Source organism: Macaca thibetana, chromosome 10 (genome assembly GCF_024542745.1).
Source record: "Macaca thibetana thibetana isolate TM-01 chromosome 10, ASM2454274v1, whole genome shotgun sequence".
Lineage (NCBI taxonomy): Eukaryota > Metazoa > Chordata > Mammalia > Primates > Cercopithecidae > Macaca > Macaca thibetana.
This window is the reverse complement of record NC_065587.1, coordinates 94,535,289-94,560,621: the sequence shown is the minus strand read 5'-3', so window position 1 is coordinate 94,560,621 and position 25,333 is coordinate 94,535,289. Positions and strand designations below refer to the sequence as shown.

At 43.4% G+C, this 25,333-nt stretch overlaps 1 protein-coding gene across 2 annotated transcripts; it reads right to left on the bottom strand.

Moving 5' to 3' along the window:
- Positions 1-13,934: 13,934 nt before the first annotated feature.
- On the bottom strand, positions 13,935-22,373 carry LOC126929832 (ankyrin repeat domain-containing protein 18B-like). Of its 2 annotated transcripts, XM_050746497.1 has the most exons (6): positions 22,061-22,373; positions 20,930-21,141; positions 19,442-19,664; positions 15,723-15,768; positions 14,502-14,555; positions 13,966-14,055 (listed from the first exon to the last, which is right to left on the bottom strand). In XM_050746497.1, the coding sequence occupies exons 1-6, from the start codon at positions 22,346-22,348 to the stop codon at positions 14,033-14,035; spliced, it is 846 nt and encodes a 281-aa protein (XP_050602454.1). In that variant the 5' UTR covers positions 22,349-22,373; the 3' UTR covers positions 13,966-14,032. The 2 variants fall into 2 exon arrangements, with proteins under 2 accessions (XP_050602452.1, XP_050602454.1); XM_050746495.1 differs by lacking the exon at positions 15,723-15,768 and having other exon boundaries at positions 13,935-14,055.
- Positions 22,374-25,333: the final 2,960 nt, after the last annotated feature.

Genomic DNA, 25,333 nt, shown 5'->3' with positions numbered 1-25,333 from the left:
GAAGACAAGTCCATTTTCAGGGGGGAAAATTCAAGAAGGCTTCAGATACTTGAATGAAAAGAAGCTGTGTGCTGATTGCCAAGACAATAGAGAAGGCCTTGAAGACATTTAATGGTTCAACTTTGCACTACTGATTTTCTCTATAATCATAAAGAAAAGAGGTTGACTTGGCTCATGATTCTGTAGGCTGTAAGGAAGCATAGTGGCTTCTGCATCTGAGAGGACTCAGGAAGCCTCCCGATCATACGAGATTGTCATGGGGCAATGAGATGATTCTTGTGGCAGGAGTAGGAGCAAGATAGAGAGAAAAAAGAGCTGCCATGCCCCATTATGCAAGCAGATCTCATGAGAACTCACTATCACAAGGACAGCATCAAGATGGTGCTTAACCATTGGTGAAAGATTCACTCCCACCCCCAACTCCCACTGTTCCCAGACAGAAGCCTGCTGCAGAGACAGAGCCTCTTGGAAAACCTCTACTAGGGAAGTGCGGAAGGAAAATATGGGCTTGGAGCCCCCATGCAGATGGCCACCAACCTCCAGACCCTAGAATCACAGATGCACCAACAGCTCACATCCTCAGTGTGGAAAAGCTATAGGCACTCAACATCAGCCCAGCCCATGATAGCAGCTGCCGGGGCTAAACCCTGGAAAGCCACAGGTGCACTGCCCTACTAGAGGTTTTCCATGAGGCTTTGCCTCTGCAGCAGTCTACTCCCCCTTCCTACCAGTCCCCATCTTCCCTCTACCATACTGCCAACCGACTCCTCCCAATTCTACCCATCCCTTTTACTTTCCACCACCACCAACCTCCTACCCATAGTGAAGACACCTGCTACAAGATTAGGGATTACAATTCCACATGAGATTCATAGGGACACACAGCCAAACTATATCATTCTGACACTGATATCCCAGAACCTCAAGTCCTTATCACAGAGCAAAATGCAATCATGACTTTTCAAAAGTTTCCAAAAGTCTCAAGTCATTCTAAATGTAAAAAACTCAAAGTCTCACCTGAGATGAGGCTACAGGCCCTTCTGCGGATGAGTCCCTGAATTTAAAATGGAGTTCTTTTCTTTCATGGTACAATGATGGTACGGGAACTGGGTAAGCTTTCTCATTCCAAAGGGAAGGAATTTCCCAGAAAAATAACACAAATGGGCCCATAGGCCCAATGTACATCCAAAACCCAGCAGGACATTATTCACTGTATCTCACAGCTCCAAAGTCATTAACAGAACTCAGTATCATGTGCATAGCATTAAGGAGATAATGTTTAACCATTTGTGAAGGATCCAACCCCCACCCTCATCTTTCACCCCCACCCACAAAATAAATTACCTCATTCCCCCCACACCCCTGCCTCCAACCCACACTCTTCTCCATGATTCCATCACCTCCCATTAGGCTCCAACTTTAACATTCACCATTACAATTGCATATGAGTTTGGCAGGGATGCAGAGACAAATCATATTATTCTGACCCTAAGCCCCATATCTCATGTACTTCCCACACTGCAAAATACAATGATGCCTTCTCTACAGTTGCCCAATATCTTAACTCATTCCAGAATTTACCAAAATGTCCAAAGCCCAAAGTCTATTCTGAGACAAGGCTGCTGTCTCTTCTGGCCCTGAGCCTCGGAAATACAAAGCAAGCTAACTACTTCCAAGGTACAATGATTGTACAGGTATTGGGTAAGCATTCCCAGCCAAAAGGAAGAAATTTGTCAGAAAGAAGCACAAAACACAGATAGGACTTACAGACCACATGCAAGTCAAAAACTCAGCAGACCAGTCATAGAACCCAACAGCTCCAAATCATCTTTTGTGAATCCAGATCCCACATCCAGAGCACAAGGGTGTGAGGCCTGGGCTCCCAAGTACTTGGGCGGGTCTGCACCTGTGGCTTTGCAGGGTCTAACCCCCACAGTTGCCCTCATGGGCTGGGCTGGTGTTGAGTACCTGTAGCTTTTCCACACTGAGGGTGCAAGCTGTTAGTGAGTCTATGGATCTGGTGTTTGCAGAATGGTGCCTCCCTGTGTGGGGGTAACAACCCTGTATATTCCTTCTGTATTGCCCTAGTAAAGGATTCCCATGAGGCTCTTCCTCTTGGAAAAGTTTCAACCCGGACACCCACGTTTTTCCATACATACTCTGGAGTCTAGATGAAGGATCTCCAGCCTCCAGTGTTGTGCTCTGTGCACCTGCTGGCATAACACAATGTGGAAGCCACCAAGGCTTGCAGCTTGTACCCTCTGAAGCAGTGACCCAATCTGTACCTGTGCATCTTTCAGTCATGGCTGGAGCTGGAACTGGAGCTGCAGGGATGCAGGCAGCAGTGTCCTGAGGCTGCACACAGCAGTGGGGCCATGGGGCTGGCCCAGGAAAACATGCTTTTCACCTAAGCCCCAGGGCCAATGACAGCAAGGGCTGCTTCAAAGAGCTTTGAAATGCCTTCAAGGCCTTTTTCCCATTGTCTTGAATTATTAGCACTGGGTCCCTTTTTATGCAAATATGTGAAGCCCTCTTGATTTTCCCCCTGAAAATCAGCTTTTCTTTTGGACCACTTGTCCAGTTGGCAAATTTTCCAAAAGTTTAAGCTCTGCTTCTCATTTAAATATAATTTCCAACTTATGGTCATTTCTTTGATCACACATAAGAGCATGGGCTGTACAATGTAGGCAGGACAACTCTTGAGCTTTGCTGCTTAGAAGATCATTCCACCAGATACATCACCCTCAAGTTCAAAGTTTCACAGATCTCCCAGGCAGGGTCACTTTGTGGCCAATTACTTTGCTAAGGCAAAACAAAAAAACCTTGGCTCCTGTTCCCGGTAAGTTCCTCTTTTTCATCTGAGATCTTCTAAGCCTGGCCTTCACTGTGCATCTTTCTCTCAGTCTTTTAATCACAACTATTGAACAAGTCTCTGCAGTGATCCAAACTTTCCCTCATCTTCCTGTCTTCTGCCAAGCTCTCCAGACTCTCTAAGCTCTGGCTAATACCCAATTCGGAACCGCTTCTACATTGTCAGCCATCTTTGTGGCAGCTGGCAATGTGGTAAAAGAAGAAAAGTCCATTATCAGGGAGAAACATCTAGAAGGTCTCCAATATTTGCATTAAAAAAGGCCCAGTGCAAATAACCAAGAGATTGGGGAAAGGTCTAGAAGCCATTTCATAGCTTCACTTCGCATCATTAATGTTCTGTATGTACATAAGGAAAAGAGGTTTAATTGACTCACAGTTCTTCAGGCTCTAAAGAAAGCATAACTGTTTCTGCTTCTAGGAGGACTCAGGAAGCCTCCCAATCATATCAGAAGACCAAGGAGCAAAGAAATATTTCATATGGTAGGAGTAGAAGCAAGATAGAGAGAGGAAAGAAGTGTTATATCCTGTTATACCACTAGATCTCATGAGAACCCACTATCAGGAGATCAGCATCAAGAAGATGGTGCTTAACTACTGGTGAAGGATCCACCCACCACCCCATATCCACCCCCCACTGTTGGCAAGCAGAAGCCTGAGGCAGAGGCAGAGCCTCTTGGAAAACCTCTACTAGTGCAATACAGAAGGAAAACATGGGCTTGGAGCCCCCACGCAGGACACCACCATCCTCCAGACACCAGAGTCATAGACCCACCAATAGGTGTGCTATTATGTAGATAAACAGGTATCTACAATGGTCCCAATTTTCCCTCATCTTCCTGTCTTCTTTCAAGCTCTCCAAACTCTCCAACCTCTGGCTGTTACCCACTTCTTCACCTGTTCAGCTTTCTTTGTTGCAGCGTGGCAATGTAGAAGAAAAGAAGTTCCATTTCAGGGGAAACTTCAAGAAGGCTGCAGATGTTTGCGTTAGAAAGAATTCCAGTGCTAATCGCCAAGACGATGGGGGAAAAGTCATTGAAGATATTTCATAGATTCACTTGGCAGTACTTATTTTCTGTGTGATCGTAATGAAAAGGGGTTCAGTTGGCTCATGGTTCTGCAGGCTGTAAAGAAAGCATAGTGGCTTCTGCTTCTGGGAGGACTCAGGAAGCCTCCCAATCATACCAGAAGGAAAGCAGCCATTAAATGTTTCATACGGCAGGAGTAGGAGCATGCCTGAGAGAGGATACAGGTGGCACACCCTGTTATAAAACCAGATCTCATGAGAACGCACTATCAGGACATTTGCATCAAGAAGATGGTGCTGTTTAGCACCATAAGATGGTGAAGGATCTGCCCCACAACACACCTCCATCCCCTACTGCTTCCAGACAGAAACTGGCTGCAGAGGCAGAGCCTCCTGGAAATCCTGTAATATGGCAGTGCAGAAGGAAAATAAGGGCTTTGAGTTGCCATGCAGGAGGCCACCATCCTCTAGACCCCAGATCCATAGACCTACCAACAATTCCCACCCTCAGTATGGAGAAGCTACAGGCACTCAACACCAGCCCAGCCCAGGAGAGCAGCCATGGGGGCTAAAGCTGAAAAACCACAGGTGCACTGCCCTGGTAGAGCCTTCCCATCAGCCTCTGCCTCCGCAGCAGGCTACTTCCCCTTCCTACCACCCACCACCCTCGCACCACCCTACAGCCAGCCTACTTTTCCCCACCTTACCCTCCCCTTTTTCCTTCCACCCCAGCCCTCCCATCCATGATTATATAATCTCCCACCAGGCCCCACTTCCAACATTTGGGATTACAATTCCACATGAGTATTTCTAGGGGCACACAGCCAAAATATATCATGCTGAACTTGAGCCCCCCAAATCTCAGGTCCTTCTCACAGAGTAAAACACAGTCATGCCTTTTCAAAAGTTTCCAAAAGCTTAACTCTTTCCCACATTAACTCAAATGTAAAAAGTTCAAAGTCTCATCTGAGACAAGGCTACAATCTCTTCTGCCTATGAGTCACTGAAGTTAAAAGTGCATTCATTTCATTCAAGGTACAATGACGGTACAGGTATTGGGTAAGTTTCCTCAATCCAAAGGGAAGAAATTTCCAAGAAAAATAACACAAATGGGACCACAGGCACAATGGACACCCAAAACCCAGCAGGCCAGTGTTCATTCAATCTTACAGCTCCAAAATCGTGAAGAGAACTCACTGTCAGAAGGACAGCATCAAGGACATGGTGTTTAACCATTTGTGAAGGATCCACCCCACCCCTGCCTTTTACCCGTAACCCCACCACCTTCCCCTCAATTCTCCCCACCCCAATACACCCCAGTTCTCCCCACCCTTCCCCATCCAAACTCCACTCTCCACCATGATTATATCACCTTCCACCAGTCCCCACATTTAACATTTTCCATTACAATTCCACATGAGTTTTGGGAGAGACAGAGATAAATCATATTATTCTGTCCCTGGTCCCCCAAATCTCGTGTTTTTCTCACATTGCAAAATACAATGATGCCTTCCATATAGTCCCGCAAATCTTAACTCATTCCAGCATTTACTCAAATGTCCAAAGCCCAAAGTCTTATCTGAGACAAGTCTGCAGTCCCTTCTGCCCATGAGCCACTGAATTATAAAGCAAGTTAACTACTTCCAAGGTACAATGATTATACAGGCAATGGGTAAGCATTTCCAGCTGATAGAAAACAAAATTGCTAGAAAGAAGCACAAAACACAGATGGGACTCATAGGATAAATAAATGTCCAAAATCCAGCAGACCAGTCACTCAATCCTACAGCTCCCAAATCATCCAGTTAGAATCCCTGTCCCACATCCATTGCACAGGGGTGTGAGGGCTGTGCTCCCAAGACCTTGGGCAGATCTGCACCTGTGGCTTTGCAGTGTTCAGCCTCTGTGGCTGCTCTCATGGACAGGGCTGGTGTTGAGTGCCTGTAGCTTTTCCACACTGAGGGTGCAAGCTGTTTGTGGGTCTATGAATCCGGGGTTTGGAGAATGATGCCTCCCTGTGTGGGGACTTCAAACTTATATGTCCCTTCTTGGCTCACCTAGTAGAGGTTTCCCATGAGGCTCTGCCTCATGGAAAAGCTTCTTCCTGGACATCCAGGATTTTCTGTACATCTTCTGGAGTCTAGATGGGGGCTCCCAAGCCTCTGTTCTTGCTGTAAGCACCTGCTGGCTTAACATTATATGGAAACCATCAAGGCTTGAAGCCACCTCTGAAGCAGTGACCCAAGCTGTACCTGTGCATCTTTCAGCCATGGCTGGAGCTGGGGCTGCAGGGATGCAGCCAGCAGTGTCCTGAGGGTGCGCACAGCAGCAAGGCCATGGAGCTTTTCCAGGAAACCATTCTTCTCTCTTAGGCCCCAGGGCCTGTGACAGCAAGGGCTGCTGCAGAGGTCTCTGAGATGCCTTCAAGGCCTTTTTCCCATTGTCTTGTCTATTTGCACTGGGCTCGTTTTTATGCACATACCCTGAGGCTTCTTGAATTTTCCCACTCAAAATCAGCTTTTCTTTTTGAACACTTGGCCAGGCTGAAAATTTTCCAAACTTTAGGTCTCCACTTCTCATTTAAATAGAAGTTCTGTCTTAAAGTCATTTCTTAGGTAACACATAAGAACACAGGCTGTTCAATGCAGAGAGGGCACCTCTTATGCTATGCTGCCTAGATGTTCATTCCACCAGCTACATCCTGAATCACCACCCCCAAGTTCATAGTTCACAGATCTCCAGGGCAGGGTCACTGCACAGCCATGTTCTTTGCTAAGGCCAATCAAATGGAACCTTGACTCCTGTTAACAGGAAATTCCTCATTTTCATCTGAAACCTTTTAAGTCTGGACTTCAGTGTTTATCCTTTGGTCAGCTTTCTGATCACAAGTATTTAACAATTCTCTACAGTGGTCCAAACTTTTCCTCATCTTGCTGTCTTCTTAGCTTTCCCAACTCTCCCGACCTCTGTCTTTTACCTACTTCTGAACCTGCTTCTACATTGTCAGCTCTCTTTGTCACAGCCTGGCAATGTAATAAAAGAAGAAAAGTCCATTTTCAGGGGAAAATTCACAAAGGTTTCAAATATTTGCATGAAAAGAAGCTGAGTGCTGGTTGCCAAGATAAAGAGGAAAGGGCCTTGAAAGCATTTCATGGCTCCACTTTACAGCACTAATTTTCCATATGATCATAAAGAAAAGAGGTTTAACTGGCTCATGGTTCAGCAGGCCGTAAAGGAAGCATAGAGGCTTCTGCTTCTGGGAGGACTCAGGAAACCTCCCCATCATACCAGAAGGCCTAGGGGCAAGGACATGCTACATATGGCAGGAGTAGAAGCAAGACTGAGAGAGGAAAGAGGTGCCACACCCTGTTATCTAACCAGATCTCCTGGGAACACACTATCACAAGGACAGCATCAAGAAGATGGTGCTTAACCATTGGTGAAGGATATGCCTGCCACCCCCACCCCCTGCTGTTTCCAGGCAGAAGCCTGCTGCAGAGGCAGGGTTCTTGGTAAACTTCTACTAGGGCAGTGCTGAAGGAAAATATGGACTTGGAGCCCCCACGCAGGTGGCTACCACCCTCCAACCCCCAGAATCATAGTCCCACCAACAGCTTGCACCCTCAGTGTGGACAAGCTACAGGCACTGAACACTAGTTGAGTCCTTGACAGTTCCAATGGGGGCTCAAACCTGCAAAGCCACAGGTGCACTGCCCTAGTAGGGGTTTTCCATGAGGCTCTGCCTCTGCAGCAGGCTACTACCCCTGCCTACTACCCACCACCCTCAAAACCACCCTACAGCCAGCCTATTCCTTCCCACCCTCCCCCCTTATTTCCTTCCACACCCCCCGCCCATCCATAATTAAATCACTCCCTCCCAGTCCCTCATCTTTCCGTCATGCTCCAATCCCTCCAAACCCTTCCAATCTTTGTTTGCTAGCCACTACTGAGCCTGCTTCTACTTTTTCAGGCATCTGTATAGCAGGCTGACTATGTAGTAATAATGCAAAACCCAATTTAAGGGGAAAAATTGAAGAAGACTTCAGAAATTTGCATACAAAAAAGCCCTGTGCTAATAGCCAAGACAAAGGGAAAAAGGCCTTGAAGACATCTCACAGCTCCTCTCGGCAGTTTTACTTTTCTGTATTATTGTAAAAAAAAGAGGATTAATTGACTTATGATTCTGCAGGCTGTGAAGGAAGCTTAGTGTCTTCTGTTTCTGGAAGGAATCAGGAAGCCTCCTAATTATATCATAAAGCCAAGGGACGACGAGATGTCTCCTAAGGCAGGAGTAGGAGGAACACAGAATGACGACAGAGGTTCCACAGCCTGTTAAACAACCAGATCACATGAGCACTCACTCACTCTCAGGACAGCATCAACGGGATGGTGCTTCATCATTCGTGAATGATCCACCCCTACACTTTAATGACTAAATCTTTTGCCACCTAGGCTCCATCTCTAACATTAGGAAATAGAATTCCGCATGAGTTTTGGTAGGGACACAGGGACAGAATAGTCCCTGATCCCAGGAATCTCATGTCCTTCGCACATTGCAAAATACAATCATGCCTTTCCAGCATGAGTATTAACTCATTTCAGCATTAATTCATTTCAGCATTAATTCATTTCAGCATTAACTCAAAGTTACAAAGTCCAAAGTCTCATCTGAGTCAAGGCAACAGTCACTTTTGCCTATGAGCCTCGAAAATAGAAAGAGAATTCACTGCTTCTAAGGCACAATGATGGTACAGGCATTGTATAAGCTTTCCATATCCAAAAGGAAGGCATTTTCCAGAAATCTTCTTATATCTGAGACCTCCTCAGCCTGGCCTTCACTGTCCATGTTTCCGTCAGGATTTTTGTCACAACCATTTAACCAGTCTTTATGATGTTCCAAAAGTTTTCTCATCTGTCTTCTTTTGAGCCCTCCAAACTCTTCCAACCTCTGCCCATGACATGGTCCCAAAGCTGCTTCCACGTTCTTGGGTATCTTTATAGCAATGCTCCAATCCTCATTTGCCATTTTCTGTATGATTTGTTTTGAAAAAGAGGTTGAATTGACTCATGGTTCTGCAGAGTGGACAGGAAGCACAGTGGCTTCTGCTTCTGGGAGGCCTCAGACATCTATCAATCATCGTGGAAGTGGAAGACAAAGAAAGAGTAAGTTGTCTCACATGGCAAGAGGAAAACACGGAGAGTAGGGAGGTGACGTAGAGTTTTCAGTGACTAGATCTAATGAGAAGTCGCTCATGATTGTGAGGATGCTACAAGGGGATTGTGCTGAACCATTCATGAGAAATTTGCCTTCATAATTCAATCACCTTATACCAGGATCCACCTTCCACAATAGGAAATATAATTCAACAGGAGATTTGGTGGGGACAAACATGCAAATTACATCATCAATCTTTGAGTATAAAGACATCCACAGCAGGCTTTATCCAGCCAACTTCTTGGAGATTCTTTATAGGATTTGAGGCCTATAGCACATACACTAAAATATTCATACTTCAAAAAGCAGTAAAGTGGTATTATCATTCTTCCAAAAGTTACAATGGTAGTTTATGCATTCATAGCATGATTTAATTCATGTTTGCTACTGTTTCTATTGTATCATCATATTAACTGTTTCCTACACAATTCTGTATTCAGCTGGATTTCAGTTGATCACAAAACCATCTTTGTGCTACCACCGATATCGGACACTAGCTCTTTGCTCTAGTGTTATTATTCTCTGTAGAATGAATCCTTGAACTCGAAACAGTCCACGATCGAGTATCTAGTCATTCAACACTATCAATTCCTGGGTGACTTTGAAAAAACAGTATCTTTTGCTGCAAGAAATGCAGCATCTGTGAGTCCATGTCTCTCACTCGAATTGGATGAAAGTGGTGAATTTCAGCCAAAGTAGCCAAAGAAATCCTGTTCCTGTGATTCTGACGTCATCAGTCTCTGCACCTCTGTCTTCACTTCTGCCACATATTGCCGGCTCTCCGTGACTTTGGTAAGAGCGTCCTTGTGCATGTGGATGATGTCCAGGATGTTGGTCTGGTGTCCCTGAGACAGCACTAACAGGTCCATGACTGGGTCCAGGTCCTGCCTGGGCTGACTGGCAAAGAGCTCACTGATAGTGTGGAAGGCCTCTATGGTGAAGTGGATGGCCTGGTCCGACTCCAATGCCTGGCTGAGGCTGAAGTACTGGCTGCCATCTGATGCTCTTTCTTAAAGCCTGTTACCATCATCTGCTTGCATGTCAACTCATTGGCTGTGAAGTTGAGCTGAGTGCCCTGTTGTCCATCTTCTTGGTGAAGTACTTGAAGCTGTCAATCTTGCTCTCCCATTCCTAAAGGTTGAGGGTCACTCAGGGTGGGCTCAGGGACAGGAAGAATCTGGGACTCACCATCTCATCGTTCTCAGCCTTCCTCTTGCCCTGTCTCCAGGCTGTCTCTTCAGTGCTGGTGGGGCACATCAGGAAGTGACAAAGGATGTGGCATCATGCCCACACCCAGAAGCTGGCCGTGTGGTTCATCCACCAGACTGGGCCCTTTCTGCACTTGAACATAGATGCCACTTCAGTGCTGCCAGGGAGATCTTCACCAATCAGCCCAGGCAGGACCTGGACCCAGCCATTGACCTGTTAGTGCTGCCTCAGGGACACCAGGCCAACATCCTGGACATCATCCACATACACAAGGAAGCTCTTACCAGAGTCCTCCTCAGGATGGCCTGTGGTCTGCCTCATGGCACCCAGGAAGCCCACACTGCTGTAGGAGCCCTGATGCATGGGCTGGAGCCCCAAAGGCAGTGCACAGCCTGCTCCTGAGCCTGCTGCTCATATCCTCTATGTGGCTCCATTTGCAGCACAGTTGTTGCACTGAGGCCTGTGCATGCCAGGCAAGGCCAAGCTGGCTCAAAGAGCAACCAGCCATCTCTGCAAGGGTGTGCTAGGAGCAGGTGGACCAGTCCCCAACTCACTGCCAGTCAGGGTCAATCAGTTATTCTGCCCTGGAAGCAGGGCCCCAGTGCCATCTGCTTTTCCTCAGGCTTCCACTTCATCAGCTGTCAGGTGGTGGTCACTCAGGGTGTGGGAAGCTGGCCATCTCTGTTTTCATGAGTGGATGAGGTTGGTGGCTGGTCCACCTGCTCCTGGCACACCCTTGCAGAGGTGGCTGGTTGCTCTTTGAGCCAGCGTGGCCATGTCTGGCATACATAGGCCCTGGGTCCTGACAAGCTGCTCTGACTGAGCTTGTCCTGTCTTGGGCCAAATTCTAAGTCTGGCCAGGGCCACAGAAGGATGAGTCCCCTGGGTGGTAATCCTGGCTGCTGCAGGGGGGTGCATGGTGCCTCTCCCATCCCAGGGCTCAGGATGAGGCCGACTGAGATAGGACCCTTTAGGTATGGGACTTGTGCCCCAGAAGGTGGCCTCTGTCACAAAGATCGGGTGAGAAGATGTATGGCATGCTGCTGGCTGCCAGGGCTGTTGGGATGACACATTCACCCTTCCTTCCAGGGACCTCAAAGTGACCAGCTTTCCCTTTAAGAATGACTTCTTAAGGCCCAGGAGTCATCTGGGGCTGCAGGGCAGCTGGCCGCATGCTGCCCTGGCTTCTTCCATGGTGAGCTGGTCACTACCCACCAAGGGGAGTCACATGCAGGCACCATGCAGGCGCTTGTCTCTGAACCTGTGTCTTGGTTATCATGGAGCCAGACTGGGCCTGGTGACAGGGCCCTGATGGGGGTTGTCCTGGTGGTCCTGGGGGTGTCCAGAGGAGATTCAGAATGGAATTGCTGTGAGGATGAATGAGATGACTGTCAGCGCAGAACAGGCACCCGGTGAGTGTTTAGGGTTTATCCTCAGTAGCTGCCCAGAGGCCAAAACCACCCACCTGATAGCAACTGTCCCCAAGTCAGGAGGAAGAGAAGAGAGCAGGTCCCACTCACCTGAGTCTGATGAGTCAGCTGTGCTGAGATGTGCTTCTCATGTAGAAAACAGTCCTTCACGCAGAGCCACTCACGGACTCTGCTGTGTGCCTCTAACTGCTCCACAACACAGAGGCGATGGGGGCTCAGCAACAATGACATCGTGGGGTGACACAACCCAGCACAACTGGAGCCTGCTTGGGTCAAGAGGGCCCAGGGTCAGTGTCCTCTACCCCCTGAACTGACACGTGTGCATGCAGTGTGTTTGTGCATGTGTGTGTGCCTGTGTGTGTGTGCGTATGTGTGTGTGTGTCTTGCTTCTCTGGCCAGGCTTAGCTTCTACACTCAGGGGAGCACCCAGGTCTCACCACTGTCACAACCAGGGCCCATGGCCAGCATTAGAGCCTCTACAGGTGCTCTCTAATCTCTGCCTTCCCCATCCATGGGGGTCCTGGGAATGCAGACAAAGGAGGGGCACCGGGTAGAGCAGAAAGGGCTGGCATCCTCTCTAGGTGGAATACAGGTCCTGTGTAAAGTTGTAGGTCTGCCAAACAGTGCTGGATACAACACATCTTCTCATCTTCTTTTACCAACCACCTGCCAGGGTGCCCTGACTCACCTTCCCTGCAGATGGAAGCAAGGAGACTCCACAGACAAACCCTCTGCCTGAGGTCACACAGTGGCCAGATGGCCAGGTTCCTACTGACCAGCTGCCCCTGACCAGATCCCTACTGACGAGGCCCCTAATGACCACTCCTCCATTGACCAGGTCCCACGGACCAAGTCCCAGCTGACCATGTCTTCCTAACCAGGCTCACACTTAATCGGCCTCATGGGCCAGACTCCACTGACCAATTTCCCACTGACCTGGTCCCCACTGCCCAGGTTCCCACTGACAAGACCACAATTACCCAGGTTGTCGCCCCCCCATCCCTCACTGAAAAAATCTCCATGGATCATTCCCCAGCGGACCAAGTCCCCTCTGACCAGGCCCTCACTGACCAAGCACCAAGCCACTAAGGCCCCACACGGACCAGGCCCCTGGTATACTGTATAGGCCCCACCAACCAGTTTTTCATTGTTTATGTTCCAACCGATCAGGCCCCACTAATAAGACCCCCACTGACCAGGTCCCCACTGACCAGGCTTCCAATGACTAGGTTGCCAGGTCCCCACTGATGAGAACTTTACTGAGGAGAACACCACTAACCAGGCCCCTGGTGATCAGGTACCAACTGACTAGGTCCTAATGACCAGGTCATTTCTGACCACGGTCTACCCACCCGGCCCCTGAATAGTGCTGCTTAAAGTCTCATTACCATGCCCCTGCTTAGCCCACAGACCCTCCCTCCCTGCATGCATGCCCAGGGGTCAAGCCCTGGGGGTTTTCTTGGGACAAGGCCTCTCCTCCAAGACACAGGGAGAGACAGTCAGCCTCAGGCTCCAGGTAGCCAGCTTCCCACTCATCCCCCCAGGCCCTCAGGGTTCATCTCAGAGGAGAAAGTGAGGTGGCCTGGCACAGCCTGGAAACCCCATCTACCCTATCCCTGAGTGTCAGAGTGGGAGGAAGGGAGGGACATTTGGCAGAGGAGACACCCTGTGCTGCTGGGTCTCCCGGGGCCCTTCCCGCAGAGCCCGATCTAGAGACACAGCACAGAGGCTGCAGGGAGACTAACCCAGAACCCTTGAGGCTGAGCCAGGGACCACATGAGGACTGACCCCAGACAGCCAGAAGGCCCTTTGCTAGTTTCTTGGTACCTCAGTGGATGCAGCAGCTGTTCTTCTGTTTTGGACCAGTGAGCACATGCTGGGGAGGGCTCGCCTGTGCTTCCTCAGTGGCTCCACCTCTGCTTCTAAGAAAAATCATTCATTTCAGGGCTGGGGCAGAGAAAACACAAGATTATCTTAGAACATCTTGTGCCAGAAAGTAAAAAAGTGCTGACAGAGTAACAGGCACAAATCAAAAAGACATAAAGAGTCAGCTTAGAATATCTACCACTGGCCTAATCTTGGGGAATTGGAGCACCAGAATCATGAGCTTTCCCTTCTCCCTTATTTATTGGTTTTATTTCTCCATGTAGAACAAAGAAGAGAATCAGAAAATAATCACCTGGCAACCATTGCAGTAATAATTGCTCAAACACAAGTCATCCATGAAATGCCAAATCTAGTGTGTTTTGAGGAGTAACCAGATATTTACAGAGCCTCAGATCATCACCACACAAAATACGGTTCAACTACAAAAAGAAAATCATAACATTAGCATGGACAAGCCTGGCAGGTACTCCTTAGGTCTCCTAAGTAATACAGACTGTGACATGCAAATAAGTCTTCAATGACCTCTACTAAAGAATCAATGATGACTTGGTTGTTTGGCTGTTTAAACAGCTGGCATTTGGGCAATCTGAGTATGTCAAACTCAATAATACTGGTTTTCATCTGCAAGATCCACTTAAAACTGAAGAGACTGAAAAACATCACTTAAAATACCCTACAAGTTATCTTCATACATATGATACAAAAATATCCTACTTCGGTAAAGATTGTGATGTTGTATATTTTATGAGAAACAATTAAAATGTTGTGAAAATAGCCCAGTAATAAAGATTTATAATCTTTTATATCACAAAATTTGTCCTTATGATTTTATGGTTAAATATTCTCTTGATTAGATGTGGCTTACCAGTGGATTCTGTAGAAGAAAGTAGATGGGTGAAAGTGTCCAACACAGCAACAGCTGGATAGAAAAACAAAGAATTATGTTCTTTACCTAAAACACTTTGGTTAGCTCATTGTGATTTTAAAAACTAAAGAGTTGAGAACTTTATCAGAGTTAATAAGAATGAGAAATATGTATGTACATTTACAATACAAGATTACTATTAAATAATTTACACATGGCATTAAATCTAATTGTGTTTAAATATCAGAGCTTTTTCATTCTTCATTCATCTACTCAACAGACACGTGCTAAGATTCTAGAACCAGCACTAGAATTTCAAGATGAAGATGGTATGGTCCACCTCCCAACAGTCATAAGCTATATCCTAAAAAAACAGACAAGACAATGTCCATATAGAGTCATGGATACACGAGAGATATACAGCAGGGCACTACTGGAACACACAGAAGGGTCCTCTATCCCACTTTTATGTCAATATCATGGGCTTTCTGGTGGAGGAGATAATATAGCTTGATACCTGAAGGACAAGGAAAAGCTCATCAGAGAGAGGGAAGAGGTGCAGGCAAAGAGCCTGAGGTGGGGAAGAGCCCTGCAGAGTTCCGCTCCATCCAGTTTGGCGCTAGAGCAAAGGGCAGAGTGCAGTAAGTGGTGAGAGACAAGGTTGAGTAACTTGACAGGAATCACATTGACGTGGGTGTTTTTATTTCATGGTGAAAAAGTTGGAACTTTTCCTGAGAACAGACGTAAGCCAATGACACAGTAAATGACAGGAGATTTAAAATGTCAATTGTCAAGTGACTGCTGATGAAGGGTTATTGCTCAGCTAAGTATTTCTGAATGAATTTGACATCTGTTGGCCTTCAATCTCTACCAAAACCCTGAGAACTTGATGATGCCTTTGTTTTCTGAGAATCGTTTCAGGGTGCTGGCTGACAGTTCCATGAGGATGGCAAAACTTAAGAAAGTGTAGAGCCAGTGAAAAAGAGATGCATAGACTTCTTGGGAATTTTTGAAGCTATGGGATGTGATGAATTTATGGTGCACAAGGACAGTCTTCTCTCTGGAAGTTTTTGTTTTCATATCTTTCATTAGATGTGTGTAAGAAGAGAAAAATACTTAACGTGGTATCTACTAACCCAACAATGAGAAGGAATGCCATTTGTTATTAAATTTTATTTCTAAAATAAACCTAAATTTAAGGAATAAATTTTGGCAACATACTTCTCTTTGTTTCTCTAATTATTTGTTCTACACGGTCCGGCTCCATCTAAAATAAGTGAAAATAATAATAAAGTTTAAGTTAAACAAGAAACATTATCATGAAAATAATATATCACTTACAAATTGTGGCCTTTAGTATTTTTAGTGACTAGACGTAACTTGAAGTTGGCTTCAAAAGAAAAATAATCACATACATAAAGTAAATTTTCTACTGATTTTAATTTACATAATAGAGGATGTATCTGTGTAATGCTGCTTAGAGTAATCAGACAAAAATACAGTTAATATTGGTCTATTGCATAGACATAATTTTAGAAAGGTGGTGTTTATTAGTACAAAGGTTAAACAATGGCCAGGTGTGGTGGCTCATGCCTGGAATCCCAGCACTTGGAGAGGCCAAGGCGGGAAGATCACGAGGTCAGGTGATCGAGACCATCCTGGCCAACATGAGGAAACCTGGTCTCTACTAAACATACAAAAATTAGCTAGACGTGGTGGCCCACACCTGTAGTCCCAGCTACTTGGGAGGCTAAGGCAGGAAAATTGCTTGAAGCCAGGGGTTGGAGGTTGCAGTGAGCCAATATTGCACCACTGCACTCCAGACTGGCAACAGAGTGAGACCTTTTCTCAAAAAAGAAAAAAAAAATTAAAGTCATCTTTTACAATGAATGCATTACTTTGAAATTCTTAGCAGAACTCTGCCCTTTATAAAAGTTTAATCTGTTTTTTTACTCCAATAAATTTTTATCTTAAAAAGAAATTTCTGTTCTCTACTTATACTAAACTTTTTTATGGTAAATTTTTCTTTTATTAATTTTTTTTTCTAGTTTGTATTCTCAATTAAGGTGGTACCTGTGGAGGTTTTTTCCAAAGGTATATTGAGGCATGCCAAGATTTGGAGTACAATTGAACCCATCACACAAGTAGTGAGCATATGACCCAATAAGTAGTTTTTCAACCTTGGCCCACTCTGTCCCTCCCGTTCTTATTTCTCAGTGTCTGTTATTCCCATGTTTATGATAATGTGCACCCAATGTGTAGCTCCCACATCAGTGAAAGCAGGAGATATTTGGTTTCTGTTTCTGTGTTAGTTTGAGTAGGGTAGTAGATTCCAGCCATATCCACGTTGCTGCAAAGGGCCTGATTTTGTTCTTTTCATGGCTGCAAAGTATTCCATTGTATATATGGAATTCTCCAATCTAGCTTGGATTTTCAATCTACCTTGGATGCACCTGGATTGACTCCATGTCTTTGCTATTTTGAATAGTGCTGCAATGAACACACATGTTCATGCATCTTTATGTTACAATGATTTATTGTCCTTTAGGCATACCCCTAGTAGAGTAATGAGGTTGCTTCATCCAACGGTCATTCTTAGTACTTAATTTCCAAACTGCTCTCCATAGCAGCTGAACTAATTTATATTGCCACCAACAGTGTGTGTTTCCTTTCCTCCATAGCCTACCCAACATATATATATATATATATATGTGTATATATATATGTTTTTACTTTTTAACAAAAGTCATTCTGACTGGTGTGAAATGGTATCTCACTGATGTTTTATTTGGCATTTCTCTGATGATTATCAATGGTAAGCATTTGTTAATGTGTTTCTTGGCCACTTACATATGTTATTTTGAGAAGTGTCTGTTCATGGCCTTTGCCCAGCTTTAACGGTGTTATTTATTTTTCGCTTGTTGATTTGTTTAAGTCTCTTATGGATTCTGGATAATAAGCATTTGCTGTATCCATAGTTTGTGAATATTTTCTTGTATTATTTAGGCTATCTGTTTAATCCAGTGATAGTTTCTCACGCTGTGCAGAAGCCCTTTAGCTTAATTAGATCACACTTGTCAATTTTGTTATTCTTGCAGTTGCTTTTGAGGAGTTAGCCATAAATTAATTGACAAGCATGATATCCAGGAGAGCATTTCCTAGGATTTCTTCCAGGATTTTTATAGTCAGAGGATGTACTCTTATGTAAGAAAGGCACAAACCGATTTTTTTTTTTTTTTTTTGAGATAGTCTCCATCACCCAGGCTATAGTGCGGTGGTATGATCTTGGCTTACTGCAACCTCTGTCTCCTGGGTTCAAGTGATTCTCCTCCCTCAGTCTCCTGAGCATCTGAGATTACACATGCCTGCCAACATGCCTTGCTAATTTTTGTATTTTTAGTAGAGACAGGTTTCATCATGTTGGCCAGGCTGGTCTCAATCACCTGACCTCAGGTGTTCCACCTGTCTCAGCGTCCCACCTGTCTCAGCGTCCCAAACTTCTAGGCCTTGGGACTACAGGTCTGAGCCACCGCGCCTGGCCAAGCACAAAGCTTTTAACATAAAAAAGGAAATTAACATTTTAGGGTTTTGTTTAATTCATAAAATGCAATTAAATTGGATTCTACTAAATAATAAACATCCATATGTGGTAAAGTGTTTGGATGCCAATCATTCAGTTGTGATTATGGGTGGGAAGAGTTGAGATGGTGCAAATAAACTTTTCTTAAAAGTTTTTCTTTTCTTTTTTTTTTTTTAATTAATTTATTATTATTATACTTTAAGTTGTAGGGTACATGTGCATAACGTGCAGGTTTGTTACATATGTATACTTGTGCCATGTTGCTGTGCTGCACCCATCAACTCGTCATTTACATCAGGTATAACTCCCAATGCAATCCCTCCCCCCTCCCCCCTCCCCATGATAGGCCCCGGTGTGTGAAAAAGTTTTTATTTTCAAGATGGAGTCTTGCCCTGTCACCCAGGCTGGAGTGTAGTGGTGTGATCTTGACTCACTGCAACCTCTGCCTCCCAGGTTTAAGCAAGTCTCTGCCTCAGACTCCCTAGTAGCTGGGAATACAGGTGCCCACTCCCCACCTGGCTAATATTTTTTTGTACTTTAATAGAGATGGGGTTTCACCATCTTGGCCAGGCTGGTCTTGAACTCCTGAGCTTGTGACACACCTGCCTCAGCCTCCCAAAGTGCTGGGATTACAGGCATGAGTCACCGTGGTATCTGCTGCAAACAAACTTTAAAAGTGACATGGGCTGGGCGCAGTAGCTCATGCCTGTAATCCCAGCATTTTGGGAGGCTGAGGCAGGTAGATGGCAAGGTCAGGAGTTTGAGAAGAGCCTGGCCAATAGGGTGAAACCCTTTCTCTACTAAAAATACAAACATTAGCTGGGTGTAATGGTGGGCGCCTGTAGTCTCAGCTACTTAGGAGGCTGAGGCAGGAAAATCGTTTGAACCTGAGAGGTGGAGGTTGCAGTGAGCCGAGATGGTGCCACGACCCTCCAGCCTGGACAACAGAGTGAGACACTGTATTAAAAAAAAGAAAAGAAAAAAAAAAGGTGGTAGTATGCACTGCAACTAAACTAGAATTAGAGAGTAAGCCAAAGCATCTCAAGGTATATCGTCAGTTATTAGGCAATAACATGCAATTTCTAAAACCTAACTTAAATGCAGCTTTTAAAGACATTTTAAATGTGTCAGTTTAGTCACATGTATTGAATAAAGCTAGGAAATGGGTATCTCTTGAAAATGAGAGCTCCAGGGAATTAAAAAATGTAAAGTTCCCATTTCCTTTCTGTGTTAACATAGCTAATTATGATCTTTACTTAACATGCATAAGTCAACAGAACAACTCAGTATTTCACCAAATTACAAAGAGGAATTATATTAGAGAAACAAAAGCCAAAAGAGAAACGATCATATAACTAACCTCAGTGAAGTAGTTCTTGCAGTTATTTGAAGTCTGTGGGTTTGAAGTAGGAATTCTGATGGGCATTTGGGGAACATATTTTCTGTTGAGTCCTCTACTAGTAAGATTTCCAACACAAGGTGACTCTGGGTCTCGCCTTGTAGGAAGAGTGCTGAGAAAATGTTTCATCCGCTCCTTCTCCATAAGAAGCTTGGCGCTGATCATTGCTATTTTCTTATTCGATCTGTAAAGATAGCAAAGACAAATGCTTAGTATTTCATTTTTCCTTAAATGATTCTTAATGACTTGCAGTTTTTAAAACGTTGCCCTGAGAGTAAACCAAGTACCCACTAAACAGTGTTTTCACACCGAAGATGTGTGACAGCATACCTGTTGTAAGCAATTATAATTGTAAAATCATTCTAAAGAAGCACCCGTGTTTCTAAGGTAATTTATACTGAACAAGCAGATCAAACAAAGTAGACAGGGGAGAGAAATGGCTGTCAGTGATGCACGGCTCACCAGGTGAAACTTGCTGCTTTCTAAAATGGCTCCACTTGTGAGATTCTAAAGATTCCATTAGAAATACTTGTATTTAAAGGGTAACTATGTGGGAAAATGAATATGTTGATTTGTTGGAGTATAAGAACCACTTCACTGGAAATAATTATATCAAAACATCATGTTGTACTCCTTGAGGTAGGTTAAGAAAACTAAAATGAACAAAAAAAAAATCTAGGAATAGTTGTGTTTAGTAAGGAAATTTTAGGTTTCACCCTTGCACATTTCACCCATTATCTGGGAACAATTAAGCATTTGGCACTGAGGAAGAACTCAGAGCAACAGCTCCTGGGGAGAACTAGATGGTGTGGCTTGGAAGAAAAAGAACTAAAGCAGCGCTGAAGGCAATTAGCCCCCATTCACTTTGTGAATTACACTTCTTTAAATTCCTTGATAATTATTCCCTATTTCACAAGGATGCCTTTCTGTAACACCTTGAAAATGTTACACAAATAGTCTTTCTTGAGACACCCTCTATTGATAATACTAAAAATCACAATTAAAAACGATTGTGCCCAGAGTAGCAGTACCACTCGACACTTTGGGTGTAGGTTGTGATCTACCGAAAAATAAATTAAACTCATTAATCTTTCTATTTAGGGAAACTCTGACAAGTAATTTTATAACAAGATCGCTTTATGAATTATAAAGCTTCAAAAATACTTAGTGACAAAAACTAACAGATCAGATTAACTACATGAGAGTTTTCAGAGGAAAAAAGTCATACAAAAGCAAAAAAATAAAAATAAAAAATAGAAATGGGACAGACATTATCCTTGACTAATATTTTAAAGGTAAGATTATTTACTAACATTATTTTCCAAAATTACATTATCAAATTAGCATTCACTTCGTACTAATCTCCTGAAGCCATCTCACTAAAAATTATGTTTTCAAAACAAATTAATGAGCTTAATTCATTTCCTACGATTGCATGTTTTGACTTACTTTGTTATTTTTTTTGACATGGAATTGTTAGCTTTCAATGCTGCTGCAAAGGCTTCCTTATATTCTTCCAATTCGGTTGTAACCTCTTCATAAGCAGTTTTCATTTCAGAGAATTTACATTCCACATCTTTAAGGGTGAGTTCCTTCTTATTTAGTGAAGCCATGTTATCCTTGCTTAACTGCTCCAATTGTTTTTCATGTTGTGCTTGTGTCTAAAACGAATGAAAAGAATACACTTTTAAAACAATTATAACCTAATTACCATATGTTTTTTGCCTTTCATTTTGAGTCAGTGATTCAAAGAGCAATTTTGAATATGCTAAAAAAAAAAGAGGCTGGGCCGGGCGCGGTGGCTCAAGCCTGTAATCCCAGCACTTTGGGAGGCCGAGATGGGTGGATCACGAGGTCAGGAAATCGAGACCATCCTGGCTAATACGGTGAAACCCCATCTCTACTAAAAATATACAAAAAACTAGCAGGGCCAGGTGGCGGGCGCCTGTAGTCCCAGCTACTCGGGAGGCTGAGGCAGGAGAATGGCGTAAACCCGGGAGGCGGAGGTTGCAGTGAGCTGAGATCTGGCCACTGCACCCCAGCCTGGGTGACAGAGCAAGACTCTGTCTCAAAAAAAAAAAAAAAAAAAAAAAAAGAGGCTGGAGCTTAACATATTTATCAGCAATATCCAAAAAACTAATAACTGATTTCAGAATTAAGTCTAATTTATACAAATTTGAAATCATAATTATGTTACTGTTAATGTAATCTGGTCATACAAGAAGTAATAGAATCCATTCATAATTTTAAAAAGTGATCAAAGAACAATGTAGCTTAAGACCAATTTAAAAGTATCACATAATTTCTAAATCACAATTTTTTCTTATGCCAACTGGTCTTAATCATCAAATGACACCATAGTGAGAATCATTACTCTGAAAGATTGATCTTGTCATAGTAATAATGGAAATTTAAATGTTTAAAAGAAAAAACAGATGCCATTTTCTTTCTAGAACTCTACAAAGCAAATTGCTACAAGAGAGGCAGAAGAAACACAATATATACATATCCAAAATACAGTTTGCAGTGAAATAAATGAAAGCCCATTACAGATAAACTTACCTGATTTAAAAAACTAACCTGTAAATGGATTTCTTCTAATTTTTCTATTGCCTGCATTGCCTTTTTATCTAGCTCTGATTTATATTCTTGTACTTTGCCAAGTTCTACCATATTGTTTTCCATATGTGTCTTAAGATTTAATATTTGTTCTTTCAACATCTTTTTATCCTCCTCAAGTTTTTCACATTCCTGTTCTACTTTTCTCATAGATAATAACTCCTGTTGAAGAACTTGATTGTCTTTCACCAAATTGACACATTTTGAAGATACAGCTTCCTTCTCTGCCATAAGATCATCAAACTGCATGAGTAAAATAATATAGTTTGATATAGACTAAGAATAATCTATTACAAAACAAATAGCAAATTTTGAAAAGTATTTACTTGCAATAAAATGTTGTCTGTAACACAGTACATTCTTCAAATGTAAAGCCTTAAATTACTCTGAATTTTAAGAGCAAAGTTAAAGCTACCATGAGTCACAAAAATATATGCTTTACTGTCATCATCTTTCCAGAGAACTTTTGCACTTCATCTGACTTTTATTTTCCTGATAATACATTTCTGTTCCTCCTTCAATGGCACTAAGTGATCTCTCAGTGAAAAGTGTCTAACCCCCTCCCTCATCCTCACTCCCCATAATATGTCAAAACGGTGTCAGACATATCATAGTGGGTGATTTAGGCCAAAGTCAATAAATGGCTCTGGGAATAAGACTTTGAAAATAATTTAATACTCTATACTAGGGATGGTGGCTCATGCCGGTAATCCCAGCACTTTAGGAGGCTGTGGCAGAAAGATCACTGGAGGCCAGGAATTTGAGATCAGCAAGAGCAAAATAGTGATACTCCCATGTCTACATATATGTGTGTGTGTGTGTGTGTGTGTGTGTGTGTGTGTATATATATACTTATTTTTAATTATCTGGGCATGGTGGCTTATGCATGTAGAGCCAGCTAGTTGGGAGACTGAGGCAAAAGGATGGCTTGTACCCAGAGTTCAGGGCTGCAGTGAATTATGACCACACCACTGCACTTCTGCCTGGATGACAGACAAAGACCGTATTTCAAAAAGACACAAAATAATGAATCCTGTAAATAAGGATTCAATGCCATAAGCCTTTCCTTAGACTGCAAATGTTTCAGGACAATTTGAATTGCATTTTAAGAAGTCATGATTCTTGGGGTAAAGGCCATAGAATACAGCACCCAGAAATAAATCCACATATTTAAAGCCAACTGATTTTGGACTAGGGTGCCAAGAACATACATTGGGGAAAGGACAGTCTCTTCAAATGAATGGCACTGGGAAAACTAAATATCCATATGGGGAAGAATGCTACTAGCTTCCTCTGTAACACCATATAACAAAAGAAACTCATAATCAATTGAAGACTGAAATGTTAGGCCCCAAATTATCAAACTACTGTAAGTAAATATAGGGAAAATGCTTGAGGACATTAGTCTGCACAAAGATTTTTATGGGTAAGACATCAGAAGCATAGGAAAAAACAAATGATAGACCAATGGTAGCACATTGAGCTAAAGAGCTTCTGGCCAGCAAACAACTGAGTGAAGAGAAAACCTGTAGAGTGGGAGAAAATATTGTCAACTATTCATCTGATAAGGGACTAATATGTAAAATGTACAAGAAACTCAAACAACTTGACTGTTAAAAAAAAAATCTGAGTTCAAAATCGAACAAAATATCTAACTATACTTGTTTTTAGAAAAAAGAACTACAAATAGCCAACAAATAAATGTTTAAATGTTCAGTATCACTAATCCTCAGGGAAATATAAATCAAATCTACAATGTGATATAATCTTGCTTCAATTTGAATACATTGCTGTCACTGAAAAGATAGAAAAATAACAAATGCTGGTGAGGCTCCGGAGAACAGGAAACTCTTACATGCTGTTGGTGGGAAGGTAAATTAGTGCAGCCACTACAGAAAACAACACGAGTTTTTCTCACAAATCTAATAATGGGACTGCCCAGGGACCCAGCAACCCCACTACTGGGTATTCAGGCAACAGAAAAGAAAACAATAGATCACAAGGATACCTGTCCTCACATGTTTATTGTAGCACTATTCACAACAGCTAATGTATCAAATCAACCTATATGTCCACCACCAAATGAATGGACAAAATCCTGTGGTACACATACACAATGGAATACGATTCACCATATAAAGGAATTAAACCCTGTTATTTGTGGCCACGTGGATCAGTCTGAGGGATGTTATGTTAAGTGCAGATAAATACTGCACATTGTCACTCATGTGTGGGAGCTGAAGAAAAACTGAGGGCTGGGTAACATGGCTGATGCCTGTTATTTCTTAGCACTTTAAAAGACCAAGGCAGGAAAATCACTTGAGGCCAAAAGTTCCAGTGCACCCTGGACAACATAGGGAGACATCTCTACAAAGTCAAAAATCAGACAGGTGCAGTGCTGCATGCCCATAATCCCAGCTGCTCAGGAGGCTGAGGTGTGAGGATCATGTGAGCCCAAGAGTTTGAGGCTACAGTGAACTATGATCAAACCACTGTCTCCAATCTGGATGACTACAGTTGCCCAGAGCCCAGACTACACTAGAAAAGTCCTGTCTCTTAACAACAACAAAAAAGCTCACAGAAGTAGGAGAGGGGAGGCTGGTTAATGGATGGAGAATTACAGTTAGATAAGAGGAATGAGTTCCGGTGTTCTGTGGTATTGTGGGGTGAATATGGCTATGATTTATAGTATGTTTTTTAAAAGCCAGAAGATTTTGAATGTTCATAATTCAAAGAAATGAAAAATGACTGAAGTAGTAAATGTGCTAGTTAGCTTGATCATTACACACTATGTACATGTATCAAAATGTCACTCTATGGCCATAATTATGTGTGTGTGTGTGTGTGTGTGTGTATATATATATATATATATATATATATATATATATGTATGTCAATTAGAACAGAAGCGAGGCTATATTCATCCCATTTAAAAACAGAATATGGGCCAACCTTATTGACTTCCTTCTAATGAATAGAATGCAGTAAAAGGGATGCCATGTGGCTTCCCTATCTCAGACTGCTTTCCCTTCGAACTCAGCCCCCAGATTGTGAGAGAGATCAGGCCACAAAGACAGCCTGGCAGTGCCAGGGTCAGTGTTCATGCTGCCTGCCTCAACCAAGGTTCTAGCCAATGGCCAGTATCAGCCATCAAACACGTGGGTGAGCAAAGCTTCAGATGATTCCATTTCCCCAAATGATCAGCTGTTCCTAGAGAAGCTGAGGGGAGCAGAG

Bases quoted from the DNA above. Each gene is read 5' to 3' on its own strand.
- LOC126929832 (XM_050746495.1), bottom strand. From the start codon at position 22,348: ATGCAGTTTGATGATCTTATGGCAGAGAAGGAAGCTGTATCTTCAAAA. The intron at 19,665-20,929 runs GTAAGTCAAAAC...CTATCTTTACAG, and splicing joins ATGTCAAAAAAAATAACAAA to ATCGAATAAGAAAATAGCAA. The intron at 14,556-19,441 runs GTTAGTTATATG...TTTTCTATCCAG, and splicing joins GCAAGAACTACTTCACTGAG to CTGTTGCTGTGTTGGACACT.